This window comes from Lemur catta, chromosome 1 (genome assembly GCF_020740605.2).
Source record: "Lemur catta isolate mLemCat1 chromosome 1, mLemCat1.pri, whole genome shotgun sequence".
In the NCBI taxonomy this organism is placed as follows: domain Eukaryota; kingdom Metazoa; phylum Chordata; class Mammalia; order Primates; family Lemuridae; genus Lemur; species Lemur catta.
The window spans coordinates 109,344,661-109,361,624 of NC_059128.1; the positions used below are offsets into that span (position 1 = coordinate 109,344,661).

Below are 16,964 nucleotides of genomic sequence, written 5' to 3' on the forward strand. Positions count from 1 at the left end.
ACATGCACCCTTGGCCCAGGGACCCTGACCTAGGCCAGCCTGCAACAAGCACGGCTCCTGGGGAGGCTCCCAGGGGACCCTTCTCCGCTCTAGTCTGCCTCAACGGAGAACCGACAGTGGGCAGGGCGGTGACCAGTTCCTAGATAAATGAGCCCTCCCCCTGGGCCTCCTCATCCTGTAACTAGGCTGTGACAGCAGCTGCCCCTCCCTCATCTGGGGACAATCAGCTGGTCTATCTGTGCACAGGTGCAAGTGAGGTCTGGGCTCCCCTGCCCTGGACCTCGTCTCTCGGGGGGCTGAGGAGCTATGCTCCCTCCCTTGCCCACTTGGGTCTGTCCCCAGCGTGGGCTGCAATTGGACACTGCTGGGTTTGCAGCCTGCCCTATGTCCGCTGCCTCCTGCCAGGGAACCAACTTTGGGTTTTCCCCGGGGAAAGGCCTGCCTCCCTCACAGCCCAGGAGACCCTGCCCCACGTTTCATGGACTGAGGATGGGCCCAAGGAGTCAGCTGAGGGCAGGATGCCCTTCTGTGCTGCAGGAGTGACCTAAAGCTAGCACTGCCTGGAGGAACATCACAGAGGGAGCTGAGCTGCCAGCTGAAGTGGAAAGGGCATGACCCCACAGATAGCCTCTGGACCCCTGGATCGGGCCATGCCTGAAGCCTGCACGCCCATGGGCATTCCAGTTCTGCCAGCCCACACATTTCCTCTTCATGCTCTGGTAGCTGGAACATTCCTGACTGACACAGGCCAGAGGGGTTGGGGCGGACCCCTGGTGGCTGGCTGGCACCCCTACCTGGGTTGGGCTGCAGGTATTCGATGGTTCTAGCCAGTACTTCTGTCACCGCCTTGCTGGTGACATCCACCTTCTGTGAAGAGAGTCAGCATGTGTGGTTTCATAGCCCACAGGGCACCCAAGGCCACCCCAGCACACAGGCCCTCACCTGCCCACCCCGCATGGAGCAGTGGCCTCCCCTTACCTTCTCCATCTCTTTGAAGTCATCGTCCAGCTTGGTTCCCTCAGCCCCTCCGACCTTCTCGCTGACCAGCTAGGGGACAGAAGGGAGACCGTGTGAGACCCAGAGGAGAAGGGGGCCTCACGATGATGTCCAGCCACGTGCACTGCCAGCGGGGGTGGCCAAGCAGTCAGGACGCTCACTGTGGCCTCCCAGGAGTCCGAACATGACAGTGACGCTAGACAGGGCGCCCAGCAGGACACGGCAGCCTCAGTGTGGGAGCAACCTGCAAGCTGCAGAAGGGCAGGTGGGGGCAGCTTTCCGCCTCTGTGCGTCTCAGCCGCTGCCCAGGAGCCCACAGTGGGCCCACTGGACAAGGCCCCGTCTCTGTCGCTGCAGAGTCCACAGGCCCAGCGTGGGAAACACGCAGCTCGGAAGATATTGATTCGGGAAGCGCCTATGCAAATGTTCCCGTGAAGAGGAATGTGGAGTTTTGCTCCCGTCCTCAACTGCTCTGGGTCGACTTTCTTAGGAAAAAAAAAGAAAATCCTGACAGTCTGGTTCAGTGAGGCAGCAGCAGCTTAGGGTGAGGAGCAGGGTGCAGGTGGCCGAGCGGGGAGGCCTGTGGCCCCCTGGGTCTGGGTGTATCTGCAGGACAGGGCTGCCTGTCCCTACCCCACGTGGACACCATGAACTTGACAATGCAGCTGACAGGTGCTGGCACATCTGAGTCTTGCTGTGACGATGACAACAAGCACCTGCAGTGGCGTCTCCCCGTGTGCCGGGAAGGCAGAAACAAGCCCTGAATTCCCAAACCACACCCTCAGATCTAGGAAGGGGGACGCGAAAAACTCCAGTAGCTGCAGTAAGCAGCCCTAAAAGGTTGGTGGGAATGTGGCAGGGCACACACTTCCAGAGTCCCTCTGCCCAGGAGGCGAGACCCAGCCCAGCTCAGCAAGGAGGAAGCTTGGGACAAACCATGTCCCTAGCGCTGACCCCAAAGCCAGCCACTGACCCTCCTAGATGCACTCAGGAACATTCTGAGAGGATGAGATGGAAACACCCACCTGGGGGTGGGGGGGAAGGGTAGGATGAACTGTCGGGCCCCATCCACAAGGGCATCTGTGCCTAGGGGTCAGAGGACAGGGCTCTTCCAGGACAGCCTTGCTCAGGGCCTCGGGGGATGGGGACACTCACAGGGTAGGTAGGATGTGACAGGTCTGGCACTAGGCCCAGCTGTGGGGACCAGGCCACCAGCAAGCATAGAATGGTGGCATTTCTAGTGACACCTGCTCTGAAACACAGTCACAAAGCACCTGGGAGCATCCACTTTGAAAATCAAGGCTGTGACAATTTTATAAACATAACGTGGAATCCAATGGCTGCTGGAGAAGGGCTGCTTTGGTTTACAGGGGTGGAGGCAGCTAGAGCAGGACCGGAACTTGGCTCCCAACGCGCTCTGCTCTGCTTGCTTGGCCTGGAGTGGGCATTGCTGGAGTCATCTAACCGCGTCCTGGGCAGGGCATGTTCTGCTGGAAGCTGTCCCTGGCTGTCCCCACCCCCACAGGGCCACACATGCCAGCATCCCCGTGGCAGTGCCAAGATGCCCACCCTAGATGGCGGTGCCGACTCACACACCAGTGCCACCTCCTCTCAGCTCTCGGCATGTTGACAGGCTTATCCAAGCCCCTCAACCCAGGGAAATGGGTGTGGAAACCCTAGCCTCTGTTCCCCATCAAGGCCCAGCCTCTCAGGAAGCAATCCCAGGAACTGCCTGGTCCCCCATTTCCTGAAGGCATGTTCTCCAGAGGCACCCGGGAGGCAGCAGGTCCACAGTGCAGAAGAGGCTACCATGTTTGGCCCAGCAGGGTTTCTCATTGCAGGACTTGTCAGAGCCTTTCTGGGTGGTGGGTGGGTATGGCACAGGAGAGAAAGAGGGGTGGCCGAATGTCCTTCCCAGCAAAATGTGCTCTCTGAGCAAACGGTATTTGTGCAGAGCAGAGCAGCTGCCAGTCCCTACTGACATGGAGGCTCCCAGAGGGTGAGCTGCCCGAGGTCACACACTCCATCAGAGGCTGGGGCTCACCCAGGTCTCCTAACTCGTGGTGGTTTCCACAGTTCACCTGGCCCTGTCCTCTATGGGCCCTGTCACGAGGCCTGACCTCTCTGGAGCCACCTGGCATGTTTAATGTCTCGCGTCAGACTGCACGTGTGAGTGTGTACGCGCACAGAGCGGCGGAGGCGGGCCTCTGTCCTACTGGCTAGAGGCCAGGCTGGAGAGCGAGGTGTCATGCTGGGGGCTGTGCCTGCCAGGCCACACCACCCATTTGTCCTGGCGGTGCTCTGAGCCCTATGAGATGTGGCCAAGGGATGCCGTGAGGACCCCTGTGGTGCCACGCTGTGTGTGCGGGGAAAGGGGGTGACCAGCAGGGCAGTCAAGGGGCCAAGACACAAGTGGGTACAGTGAGGACCTCACAGGGCACCACAGTAGCCTGGGAGGAAGTGCCAAAGAGCAGGAAGGGGGCACTGGAGAAGCTTCAGGTGGGGGCTCTGCCCACATCAGGCAACTCCCAATGGTCGCGGCCAGGGAGCCCGCGAGTGCCCGTCCCCTATGCTCTGCACAAGGTGGCTGCCCCCAGTTACGGCTGGGTCTCCTCTCCCCATGTCCTGCCCAGAGAGCTACACCTGCCCCCCTGCAGGGCTCAGCTCTGGGTGCCCCCTCCCCCTCTCCTCGTGGCTATCCCTGCTGCCCGTTGGGACCCTACGTACCTTCAGGGGCACCTGAGGGTGCTGAGTGGCTGCTGCCCGCAGGACAGGTCAGACCGACTGCCAGGGCTCGATGCCGGCCCCACCACCTCCCACCTATGTGATGTCACACTCAAACTGCCATCACCAGGCCTTGGTCATCATCATGCCCATTGTGACAGTGTGTACCTCACAGGGCTCTGTGTGCTTGTGCTCAGGGCTGCACCGGCACCCGGGGAGCATGATCCCCGTGTTCCCATGCCTCTTCCGTGCACGCCTGCAGGTCAGTGGCTTTCAACTCGGTCGCAACTTGGAAGCTTCTTAAACGTCCCCCAGTCCACGCCCACCCCAGGGAGCCGGACCCTGGGCCCAGGTGAGAGGCAGGAAGGAAGCGGGGACTGGCCCTTTGGTTTCTGCTGAAGCTGTACAAGGGAAGACCCCACCCTCCCTAGGTGTTTGGGGTGTTCCACCATGTTTCACGGGACAGTTTCACTTCTTTCGACTGTGGCAAGAGGACATGGCTGCCGTAGAGGGAAATGAGTTGCCTGACGTGAGAACAGACTCTTCTGGGAAACAGGAGGAGAACTGAAGGCAGCTGGGTGCAAAACCACACCTTCCGGGCCGCAGGCACCCTGGCCCCACGACCTGCCCAGCACAGGGCTGGGCCTGCCAGACCCTCCTCTCCTGGGTCCCACAGCCCCTGGCTCTGGTCTTGTCCAGCCTGCCCACCCCACATGGGAACCCAGGATCCGGCCTTCCGGAGCACAACCACGACTTCCTGAGCCCTGTCTCCCTGCCCCAAACCCCGGGCATGGGGGGCTGCACCCTAACTAACCACCTGCCCCCATGGGCCAGGCACCAGGCACATGAGACCACGAAGTCCCTTCTCTCCAAGGCTCTCAGGCACGAACTGGCACAAATGGATGAAGGGATGATGAGGCCAAGGGGAGAACACGGGCAAAAGTAGCAGCCCCGTGCCTGCCATCTGCAGCCCTGGCCACAAGGAAGGAGGGACCAGCGCCTGAGCACAGGGCTCCCCGCCCACCAGGACCTGAGCCACTGTGGCCCCCGCCCTCAGAACTGGCTGAGAGGCTCAGACCCATGGTCCAGTGGGGAGGGGACCCAGAGCGGTCTACAGCAGAGCTGGAGTCACAAGAAGCACCTCTAGGCTCCATGGAAGGGGTGTGTCTAATGGCTGGTGCTGTCTGGACGCTCGGGGACGTTGCCTGTGGACAGGGCCTGGGAGTGCCTTCCCCAGCACGCAGCTGTGGTCCCAGCAGTCCCGTCCTGCTGAGGGAGACTCTGCACACTTGTCCTTGGTCCCGATGACAGCAGCAGACTTGGCAGTGGAAACGACACCTCCACAAGCATGTCTGCTGCAAATCCACCAAGCTGAGTGGTGCTCCCACCCTGGGGGTCCCCTAAGCCCACACTTCCTCCCACAGCTAACAACATGGCCACGCTGCAGCCAGGGAGCCCAGTACTGTCCCCCAGCGACTGGGCCTGGGTGGCTGCAGCAGCTCCCAGGGCGACAGAGCGGGTCGGGGGCTGCCACCACTCTTCCACAGGGCCCCACTTAGACTGAGTCAGAGCAGTGGCTACAGAGCCTCAGTCACCAGCTGTGGCCCCTGTGGGGGCTGCCACCATGTAATCCGTGCCAGTGCCTTTTCTCAACCCCCAAACACGGGCCGAGCCCCAAGAGGGAATGTTCTCCAAGACTCTGCTCTGGGACTCAGGGCTGGCCCATGCCCTGTGGAACCTCCTGCAGTGGGCTGTGCCCTGTGACCCCATGGGGCATGGGGTGACTGGGGCAGGGCTGCCCCTGCCCTGCGAGAACCAGGCCTGGACTGTTACTGCAGCAGAGGTCCCCGCTCAGTCCGGCCTAGCAGTGGCCTCCGGGGAGGACTCTGCCGCTGCCTCTCGGACACTCCCCAGCTTTTAGAGAAACTGGCTCTGGTCTGTCAGCTCTCAGCGCTGGGGCTGCCGACGGGGGGCTGCCTGCTCTCCATGCTCACGCACCCCAGCTGCATGCACAGCATGTGCATCTTCTGGCTGGCACCAACTCTGTCACCTGTGAGCCTGGCACTGAGACAGCTTCACCCCAGCACCCCCTGACTCCCGTCCGTGAGCATCAGTGATAAGACCAGACGAGAAGGGGGGCGTCCTTCAGAGCTGCAGGTCTCTGGAGAGGAGCAGGGAATCTGGCACGCAGGAGAGAACGAACGTGAGTGGAAAACACACAAAACCGACTGCGAAGACGCTGCCCTCCTGGGCAGCTGGCCTGGGAACCCTGGGTTCACTGTGGGGCAAGCTCTGGCAACCACTTGGTGGCAGCGGAAGGAAAACTTCAAATCCTGCCTTGTAATGTAATCATCTCGGCAGGGAAACCTGATTGATGTGACATGGAACACAAGTGGGCCCATCTGCAGACCCAGTGACCTGGTGGACAGTATGTTGATGAATTAAGAGTTTTGAAGGAGGCCGGGCGCGGTGGCTCACGCCTGTAATCCTAGCCCTCTGGGAGGCCGAGGCGGGTGGATCGCTCGAGGTCAGGAGTTCGAGACCAGCCTGAGCAAGAGTGAGACCCCGTCTCTACTAAAAATAGAAATAAAAATTATCTGGACAACTAAAAAAAATATATATATAGAAAAAATTAGCCAGGCATAGTGGCGCATGCCTATAGTCCCAGCTACTCGGGAGGCTGAGGCAGTAGGATCGCTTGAGCCCAGGTTGCTGTGAGCTAGGCTGACGCCACGGCACTCACTCTAGCCCAGGCAACAAAGTGAGACTCTGTCTCAAAAAAAAAAAAAAGAATTTTGAAGGAGAAGCTGGTGCAGAGGAGGGATGGGGAGGGAAACAGGCAGGGCTGCTCTGGCCTCACAGGCCAGGACGGACACCCCACCCACCTTTGCCTATGGCGGGGTCAGCCCCAGGGTCCTCATCGGCTGTTGTGCTTTGTGTGAGTCAGACTGGCTCACGATAACCACCTTACAGGTTCACAGCAGAAGTCACCTGTCCCCTCTCGGCCAGGGTGAGGGTCTCGGGTGCCTTCCCCTCCTGCCCTTGGCCTGGCTAACTCTCTCTGCCTCTGCAGTCCGGACACGGTGCCACACCAGTGCTGCGGGCGGCCCTCTCGCTCTCCCCAGCCCTCCTCGGTGCACTCCGCCAGGGCAGACACTGAGGGGCCTCCCAGCCCCAGGCACCGGGAGAGAGACAGCTCGTGAGCACTGGCTGGTTAACCTCAGTGGGCGGCAAGGAAAAGGTGGAGAGGGGACAGCAGCCCCGGGGCAGAGCAGCGATGGAGGACAGCTGGGGACCACAGGGGAAAGGCGCACCATGTGTATGTCTGAGAGGTGTACAGCTGCCTTGGGAGGCTCCTGCTCTCTCAGTGTCTGTCCTTGCTGGAAACCTCCAGTGGCCCCCGTGTCACCAGGATGCACCAGAGCCAAGGCCCTCGTGTATGGCTTGATTGTGAAATGCTTGCCTATCTATGGGGGCAGTGCTGGTTCCTGGCAGCTCCGAGCTTCCCATGTGGGAGCAGAAGCCACGGAGGCGTGGACTGGGCCACCCTGGCGGGGGGTCCTGGGCCCCCGAGCCCGCAGCAGAGTGTCCCCAGGTGAAGAGGCCAGCCCAGAGTGGGGAAAAGCCACAGAAACACCACTTACTTGTGTGCCAAACGGACCTTCCCACCCCAACGGCGCCCAATCAGAGGGCAGAAGCCAGCTCCTCAACCTGAAGACAGAAGGCTCTGCCTGCCGGGGATGCACCTTGTCCACCATGGGTCCTTGGTACTCACTCCAGAGCTGACTGGCAGAGTGAGCCACCCCTCTTCCGTGGCCACTCAGAGAAACGTCCTGACCAGCCAGGGCTCCCTACAGCACCCAGGGGTTCCAAGAAGCCCAGGTTTGTGGGTGTCCTTGGTGGCCCCAGCCACACGGGGCAGGGATCTCCTCCCTGCCTGTCAGTCGCAGCTGAAGGGTTTTAAAAAGCAGCTTTTGGGAACGGAGTGGTGGAAGGACAAATCAGGACAAACTCTGGAATCATTTTCCCACGGAAACCCCAAACCAGGCACCGCCACCATGGCCAGATTGGGCCCCAGGGGGCAGCCACAGAACCAGCTCTGAGGTATGTCACGGGTCTATCTGGGAACCGTGCTCTGGCAGTAGCAGGATGGTGGCTGTGGAAGCCTGAGGCATCCTTTTAGCCCAGGGGGCGGTCCCTGGGCCTGGCGCTAGTGGCCAAGATACCGGCTCTGGATCGGAACCAGAACAGGCCCTGCCCCTGGCCAGGCTGTGGAAGCTGCCACGGCCCCCAGACCACAGGGCAAGCCACAGGCATGCTGGCGGCTGTTTAGGGAAGGGGAGCCGGCGCCAAGGAGGGCAGCCTGGCACTGGGGGCCATGGTCACGCCGCCCAGTCTATGCCTCCTGCTAAACCCCCTCGAGGAGGTCTCCTGCCTCCAAGGCACTGGCCCTTTATGCCGGGTCTCAGGCTGCCTCGGGCCTCTCGCCTCCTGCTTGGCCCCTGGCTCTGAGAAGGGGACTCTGGGCTGGCATGTGAAGATGAACGGTTTGCTGTCTGAGAGCCCACAAGCTGGCTGCTGGTGGAGTCACGGCTGCCCGGCCTGTGCTGCAGAAGCCAGGGGAGAAAAGCCTCAAGCGAGAGAAATCCTCCGGAAATCACTCATCTGTCCCACCGAGAGTCTGCGGCCGGCACTGCGGGGGAACCAGAAGCAGAGAGGGGACCAGACACTGGAGAGAAGTCGCTGGAGATGGAGTGATGTGGGCATCGGGAGGAAATCACCCCGGGGCTGTCACAGCAGAATGACCAGCTGGAAGGGACAGCTCTGTGTGTCACCATCCCTGAGACAAAAAGGGGTACAGTGAGGCCTGGTCCCTAGGGGGGCCCAGTCTGAGGGCCAGGGGCTCCAACAGTGAAGTCACCAGCCCCACAGCAAGGGCCTGGCCCACAATGCCCCCAGGTGAGGCCTGGGCGCTGCACTGCTGGCTTTGAATGCCGAGGAATCCTCCACAGGGGCCTGTGTCTCTGGAAGGCCCTGCACCCACCTGAACCAGGCCTGCCCACCGGCTCAGACGCTCACCGTTTCTCCCCAGGGCCCTGAGACAGTCTCCTTTCTGGCCCCCCGTCATTCATTCAATCATTTGTTCATTTTTTAGAAACAAGGTCTTGTTCTGTCTCCCGGGCTGGAGTGCAGTGGTATTGTCATAGTTCACTGCAGCCTCGAACTCCTGGGCTCAAGGGATCCTCCTGCCTCAGCCTCCCAGGTAGCTGGGACTACGGGAGCCACCATGCCTAACTTATTTTTTTAAGAGATGGGGTCTTGCTATGTTGCCCAGGCTGGTCTTGAACTCTCGGCCTCAAGTGATCCTCCCACCTCAGCCTCCCAAAGTGGTAGGATTACAGGTGTCAGCCACCTCACCAAGTCTCCCTCCCTCATTTATGTCAAGGGCCCAGCCTCTTGTTCACACACAGCCTCCCTTGCCTGTTGGTCCTGCTCTGGCCTGACTCCTGCCTGGTCTTTGGGCCTGAGCTGAACAGCGTCACTTCCGTTAGTTAGGGTCTCTCAAGCCTTTTGGAACCTCACGCTCCAACTCTGGTCCCGTCTGTCTCTAAGCTGAGGGCACCCCCAGGGCACAGAGCCCGCCTGTCTCACTCTCTGCTGTGGTGGCCCTTGCTGGCAGCACTCTCATGGCCTCATGCCAAGGAGACACCCACCAATGTCATGCTCCTGGACAGGGTCAGAGCAGGCTGCTGGCCATGCCCCAGCCCTTCCTCGCCGTCCAGACAGCAAGCAGTGTAGCAGGACTGGAGGCCAAGCTATGGGACGGTTCGTGAGCGCAAGCGCGAGGCCTTGGAAGTGGGGCAGACTCGGGCGGTTGCTGGGGCTCTTTCCTATTGGTCTAGCCCCAGCCACAAGACTAGGAAGACGGCCACAGCCCCCCTCCCCACCGAGAGGTGACTCAGCAATCTGTAAGCTCTCACACCCTGCCTGGCCCGGCTACACGAGGACGAGGACGGGAGAGGCAGCCAGGTGAGGCAGCCCGTCACACCTTGCACCCTTGCCACACTCTGGTGGCACACTTCTCCATCTTGGCTCCTCTGGGGACTTGGGAGCGTCCCCCATTTCCTTGTCTAAGAAGGGCCTGGGTTCAACACCAACGATCTCCACCGAACTCATCCCATCTGCCCAAAGGAAGCAGAGGCGCTGCATGAAGCCTGCTTCCTTCCTCACTCGGCCAGGCGTGCCCTGGCTGCTCCACTGACTCTGGGGGCGGCGGGGCCTGCGGGTTCCCTCTGCTGTAGGAAGCGGCCTTCCTGCTGAAGCACCGGGCTCCTGGGGCCTACCGCCTTGTTGGCCCTGCAGCGCCCACCCGACCCACTGTAGCCTCCAGGCAGGCGTATCCACTTGACAAATGGGACGGCTAAGGCCCTACCTAGGAGGTGACGCGCCTCTCCCGAGGCCATGCAGTCTTGTGCATGAGACCAAGCCAGACAGTTCCACTGATGGTGGCTCTGTCCAGAACGCAGCTGGGGCAGGCTCAGGGCACAGCTCTGGGACCCAGTAGAGGAATGTGGGAGATGGAGGGAACAGGCCTGCCCACCCGGGGACTCTAAGCCATGCGTGACACACCCTTGCATCCCTGGCCTCACAGAGGGATTTTACCGAAAGACTTAGAGGCCAGTGATCACTTGAGGTCCCTCTTCTAGGAACAAATCACGTCTGGAACTCTGGAGTTAAATGTCTAGATAGAAGCCGGCCTCGTGCATTTGACTTTCTCATCCTGGGCATGTCATACAACTGGTAAAATCAGTTTCAGATGAAAAGTTATAAAAAGAAAAACCTAACCCACAAGCAAATGAGGCAGTAAGTCCCGAGGTCCTGCCTGGCAGGAGACCCCCGGCCCAGGCCAGACCTTGGCAGTGTTCAGTCGGGAGCTGCCCGAGGGCTTGCGTTTGGGTGGCAGGGTGTGATTGTGGTGCACGCACTGGAAGGATAAGGTGTTTTTAAAAACGGATCTTTTATCAATGGCAGAGCTGATGCAGAGACAGCCCCGCAGGAAGAGACTGGAAACAGGGCTTGGAAACCCTGTGAGGCAGCAGAGCCTCCGGAAAACACCGAACCACCTCTTCATCAGACACCGTGACACCGTGACCGCAGTGAGAGGCTGCAGGCGACAGTCTCAACCAGGGTCATGAGTTCCCCCACGACCACACAGCGAAGGTGACGGATCTGAAAGCCCAGAGCCCCCCCCGAAACACAGATGCCACCTCCCCCCTCCCATCCCTTCCATGTCTAAAGGCCTAATGAGAAGCCACCTCCCCCAGGAAGCCCTCCCCATCTTCCCTCCCCTGCCTCTGTACCCAGGCAGGAGCGACCTGGCGCAGCAGCCTTTCCTACACATTACTGACACCTCCTCTCTGGAGCCCCGCCCCCTTGAGACCTCACTTAGCAGTGCCCCCAGGCTCCCCAGGCCGTGTTCTGTGTCCTCAAAGGCCGGACCTCATGCCCACCTTGGAACCTCTGCTCCTGCTGCTCCTTCTGCCACTCCCTGGACCCTCCGCGCTGGGTGCCATCCATCGGGGCTGAGATTGTCCTCCTGGTAGTCTGTTCCCCACCCCCACTGTGCTTGAGCTCAGAATAGCGACTCAGACACAAGACGCTACGTCGATTCTCAGCACCCTGCAATGAAGTAATGACAGGGACCTCCTAGGGTCCTCATAGCAACCCACCCCCTGCCATGGCTAAGTTCTCAGAGGGCAGAACCTCAGGAAGTGGACATGGGAGCTGGAGGGTCCCGTCCGCCAACCTTCCTTCTCGTGGCTCACAGGGAGGCCACGTGGGGTGGACATTCCGGCTGGAGGCCATCAGTCCGATTCCCAGCTCTGTGCCTGAGGCCTGACCAGGGCCGGCTCCCCTGTCAGAGAGCCGGGGATTCGGGAAAACTGCAGACAGCGAATCTGAGCCAGCCAGGCCGGCCTGACCCTCATCCTGGGGCCCCGGTTCCCACAGCTGGGCGGTTTCTCATCGACAGGAATCCCTGGGGAAAGTGACAGGTCTGGGGTCTGGGAAGACAGGACGCGGTGAGGGAAGACTGAAGGCCAAACAGAAACAACCAAATCCTGCCTGGCTGTGGGCGGGGGAGCCGGGTGGGCAGAGCTTGGCCCCAGAGCTTCTTCACAAAACGGCTGCGAGGCAGAAGCTATGAGTAGGTGCCAAGGAACGTGCCTTCACCTGGCTCCAGTCCTCACCTGTCACACCATGGCAGAGACACCAGGCTCAGGTGACAGGTGACTCATGCCCACTGTGGCCCACGTTCACTGAGCCGGTTTCCCGAGGTGTAGCCACCCAAAGTGCCCAGGCAGGTAGTCATCCTGGGCTGGCACAGGGCATGGTGGGGAGAGGGGAGAGGTGAAGGGGTCAGTGGCCCCTTTTCTGTGGGTTTGTTGACTGCGCCGCGAGCAGGGCCGTGGTAGATGCTGGTGTCTGTCACGCTGCAATGGCTGCTCCTGCCTGGTGCCCAGGCATCCGTCCCTGGCTCATAGCTGTCACCCACTAAACACCCAGGGCACCTGCTCTTTCAGTGCTAAAGTCAGTGGTGAAAACCCAGAGCTGGAAATCCCAGAATCACCAACCATGTCCTCAGCACAGAGGAGGAAACGCCGGGGGAGGTGAGGAGTTGGGCACTGCCAGGGCCAGCGGTCTCCGGGGAGGGCCCAGGTCTCCCCTGCCATCCCCCTAAAGCGACGGGGCTGGTGGGCCTCTCCTTTCTGAGCATTTGTGTGCGGGGCCCTGCACACAGCACTCACTGACGCTGCTACTCGTGCCCGGGGAGGGGCGAGCACCCAGGCCGGGGCAGTTCTGGGTGGGTGTGGACTGCTTCCCAGTGGCCCTTTCTCCACCTGCGAAGTGGCTCGCTGTTGTTGGAGTGACACCACTCAGGACAGGTTTGGGTTGCCGACCCCCCCCCCCAAGTGCCCTGTCCTCAAACACCACCTCGTGCCAGCAGGGCTGGGCAGACGGCACGGGGCCCAGGAATGTCAGTCACTGAGTATTTGCTGAGATAATAAACAAATAATAAATATGACTCGCCCTCTGGGAGCTCAGGTATGTCAGGAACAAGTCAGAGCAAAGGTGCCCGCCAGGTCACGCAGCAGGGCAGGGTGCCAGTGAGGGGGAGAGACACCCGGACATGCAGTGCCAGGACTGGCTCTGGTCCCAGCTGTCTGTCGGGCTGTGACTCTAAGCAGGAATGTATCAACTCCCCTGCACCTCGGTGTCCTCCATGGTAAGACGGGGTGATGTCGAATGACATGCTGCAGGACCCAGTGTCAACGTGCTTCGGAATCCACATGCTGCCCCGTAGACCGGAGTCCACAATTCCTTGGGCCACTCGTGTCCCAGGGATAGGCTGGTGTGGGGCAAGCAGGGGCTTCGCCTCAGCCCTGCGACGCGGCACCTGCACCCAGTTTCTCGAGAGCAAAAGGCTCCATGGAGGCCCTTCTTTGAGAAGAAGGAAAAGAGGGAACATGCCTCCCTGGGTGCCACGCACCTCCCTGAGACTCTGATGGCCACGGTGCACAGTTCTGAGGTTCACCAGGGGCAGCAAGGGCGAAGGAATGAATGACCAAGAGATAAAGTGACTCAACCTAGAGGGAGACTGGCAGGAAGTTCCCCAGGGCCCTGCTGCACAACCACCGCCACGTCACAGTCCACACCCCTCTCCCCTTCCTGTTTCCCAATCCACCTATTTTCCCGCCTTCCAACCGACCAGCCTGCTGCTGCCATCCTGAACGCCCTGTGCGTCACCTGTCTGCTTCCCCCTTGGCTGGCATGATTCTTTCTCCCGGCACATCCCTCTACCCTGCCTTGACACCCCTACCCCCTCCCTGCCCTGAGACTGCGCCGGCACGCACATGGCTCCCGGGGACCTGGGCTTAGGTGTGTCCGTGAGAGTGTCCCGCCGTGGATCGGGGGCTCACTGTGTCTGCCAGGACTGTGTCTGCTGTGCTGCCAATGCACACCCTCTGCAGCCACGCCTCCTATTCACTACTCTGTTGGTGAGACACAGACCTGGCCTCCAGGCCTGGCCCTTCTCAGGCCCCGCTGCCTGGCTGTCATTGCCTGTGGGATGAGGGTCTGGGGCTGCCACTTCCTGAACTAAGAGCAGTAAGAATAGTCACATCCCTCCCACCCTGTGATCAGGTAGCCAGAGCTCCTCCCAGTACCCAGGGTGGCCTCTGCTGGCCTGGACGGACGGGCACAAAGATGGATGGTGCCTGGGTGCCTGGACGGGGGTAAGATCGCCCCAGGCGGGGCAGGCCCACAACGCTGAAGCCCTACTGCCAGGGCCCTGCTCCGCCACCCACCTGGAGGTGCTGAGGCAGCTTCTCCCTCCCCGCTGTCATCCTCCACGTCCAGATCCCACCCACCTTTCAATGCCATGTCTGGGGCCATCTGGGGTCTGAGGTCACAGTCAGATTCAGTCAGATTCGACAACTGTCTGTGCCAGTGCAGGAGACAGAGACACACACACAAGCACACAGACAAGAACACCAGGTCCTATGACGAGCAATCTACGGGGAGAGGCCACTTCCTCCTCATGGAAGAGGCACCAAGGACAATTCCAAAGGAGGTAGCCATGCACGCTGGCTCTGAAGGACGGAGGGAGCCTGGCCGCCCGCAGGAGGGAGAGGACGGGGGTCTGTGCCAGGGAGGGCAGGCTTGGACACAAAAGCCCAGCGCACGACTCTGAGGTTGGTTGTGAAGTTGAAGTCGTGTGGGCTGTTACAGAGGGGCGTCTGGTGTGGGCTTGGGGCTCCCGGATCAGACAAAACGCGCCGTCAACTCAGGAACCACCAACCTCCTTCAGCACAGTCGACAGCCTCTAACACGATCCGCAGGTCAAAATTTCTGCTGTGGGGTTTCTGGGGTGTGTGGTACCCTCAGGGTTGAATAGGCAACAGCATCCCATAGTTTTCAAAATCCAAGTTAAACAACAGGGACTGAATTTTCTGTTAGTCCACCAGCTTTGAGTCACCAAGGTCAGATGCCAGGAACCAGGGAGCAGCTGCTGTTAAAGACTGCTCCACAGAGCACTGCAACTGAAGGCAGCTGCATGGACACCGCGCTCAGCAGGGTACCCCTCAGCCAACCTGGCAAAGCGAATTGGTCCTATTTTCTTGTTGACTCCAGCCACTGAGTTGGAGACGAGAGCTAACGGAGGACAACACTCTCTCTCTCTCTCTCTCATGCACACACACCTTAACGGCTGGGCAGAAAACCTTTACCACGACAAGGCTTTAGGACAGTGTGGACCTGTATGAGTCTCCTGTGGCTGCCATAACAAATCAACACAAACCTAGTGACCGAGAACACCACTAACTCCTTTTTCTTTTTTTTAGAGACAGGGTCTTGCTCTGTCACCCAGGCTGGAGTGCAGTGATATGGTCACAGCTCACTGCAGCCTCAAACTCTCAGGCTCAAGCGATCCTCCTGCCTCAGCCTCCTAAGTAGTTGGAACTACAGACACCACCACCACGCCCTGCTAATATTTTAAGTTTTTTGTAGAGATGAGGTCTTGCTGTGTTACCCAGACAAAGTCCTGGCCTCGAGTCCTGACCTCAAGCCATCCTCCCACCTCAGCCACACCCCCAATTCCTTAAGCAACACACAAATCTTAAACAGGTCAGAGTCTGACAGGGGTCGCACGGGGCTAAGGCTGAGGTGCTGGCAGGACTGTGTTCCTTTCTGGGCGTTCTATGGGTTTCCCACCTTCTCCAGTGTCTAGACGCCACTTACTCCCTCTGCTCGCAGCCCCCCCTCCGTCCTCAAAGCTGGCAGAGGCTGGTGGCTTCCAGTTGCTGTCTCCGCTTTCTTGGGCAGACCCACTCCCCTCCAACCACGGCAGGGAAAGGTCTCCACCTTCCAGGGCCCTTCTGATTAGACTCGGCCCTCTCGGATAAACCAGGATAATCTCCACTCCAGGTTTGCGTCACTGACCCCATCTCACAAAGTCCCTTTTGCAATAAGGAACAGTTGTGGGTTCCGGGCATGGAGGAGAGGGCAGCTGTGGAGGGGTGCTGTCCTGCCTGCTACAGGAGCCACAGTCGAGCCTCCCGTCATTTGAAAGTCACCATAAACACTGAGCTAGCTCATGTTGAACCATGGCTGGGGGAAATACAGGGTTAGGGTTCTGCAAGCCTCTGATCAAAACACCTTCATCAAATGACCAATGAGTAACCTTGTTTCATGTGTTTCCCACTTTATTTAATATGTATCCACACTGAACTGCAGGAAAGACGTTTCTCCCACGCAGATCCTCCCCAATACTCACTACAGTGCCCTGCACTGAGGAACACGAGACAGCGCAGCAGCACAATGCCTGGGGCCATTCTAAACAATGCAATCACCGACAATCCACGAAAATGCAGAAAGCGCGCAGCATCAGGCTGCGGACGGGAGGCTGGTCCAAAGTGAGCGCAGGAAAGAGAAGGCAGCATCGTCCAATCTGACGGCAGCTGGGAATGTGGGCACTGGGCAACAAAGTTTTCTCTTTGCCCTGTGTGTCTGTGAATGACTGCAAAAGTGCTTCAAGTACTGATTTGGGGGCTAAAATACATTTTATCGAGTAGGTGAGCTGTAGACACAGAATGCGAAAATGATGAGGCCTGGCCGTGCACGCCAGCCTTGGCAGCCCTTTTGGATGAGGCTGTATTGGGTGCTTCCTGGGCACTCAGTCTCACTACGCAGGACACACCTGAAAACACGGTTCCTGAAGAGTCCGCAGGCTGGCGAGGGAGCTCCCTGAGGACACGGAGCAGAAACAGAGTCCTCAGAGGTGACCAGGGCGGTGCCCACTCTGGACCACACAGAGCTGACCCTGAGCCTGGGGAGCCTCCTCCCTGCCCACTTGGCTTCCTGGCTAAGGCCCCTGGTCCTGTACAACACACAGAGCACAGTTGAAATAACACACTTTACAAATGCTCAAAAACATGATACCCACGGCTTTGGGTCCAAGACTTTAGGTCATGCAAATTGAATAGGTTGTTTTTTTCCAGACTAGGACGTTTGAAGACCTATATGGCTGCACAGAAGAAGGTGCGGCTGTGCAGAAACCCCAGACACGTGCCGGGCGGATGGCAGGAGGATGGATAAATACATCGTGGAATTATCACATGCGGGAAAGCTACTCAGCCTCGGACATGACCCGTGGCTGTGTGTACCAGCATGAACGGAACTCACAA

The 16,964-nt window shown here is 59.6% G+C and overlaps 1 protein-coding gene across 1 annotated transcript in view; it reads right to left on the bottom strand.

Moving 5' to 3' along the window:
• Window positions 1–16,964, bottom strand: part of SH3GL1 (SH3 domain containing GRB2 like 1, endophilin A2) — a 31,548-nt gene that overhangs the window by 4,457 nt on the left and 10,127 nt on the right. Inside the window, exons 2-3 of the mRNA XM_045545092.1 lie at window positions 979–1,047; window positions 795–867 (exon numbers count right to left, since the gene is read on the bottom strand). Of these exons, the coding sequence (XP_045401048.1) occupies window positions 795–867; window positions 979–1,047 (142 nt within the window). The remainder of the gene's footprint in view (window positions 1–794; window positions 868–978; window positions 1,048–16,964) is intronic.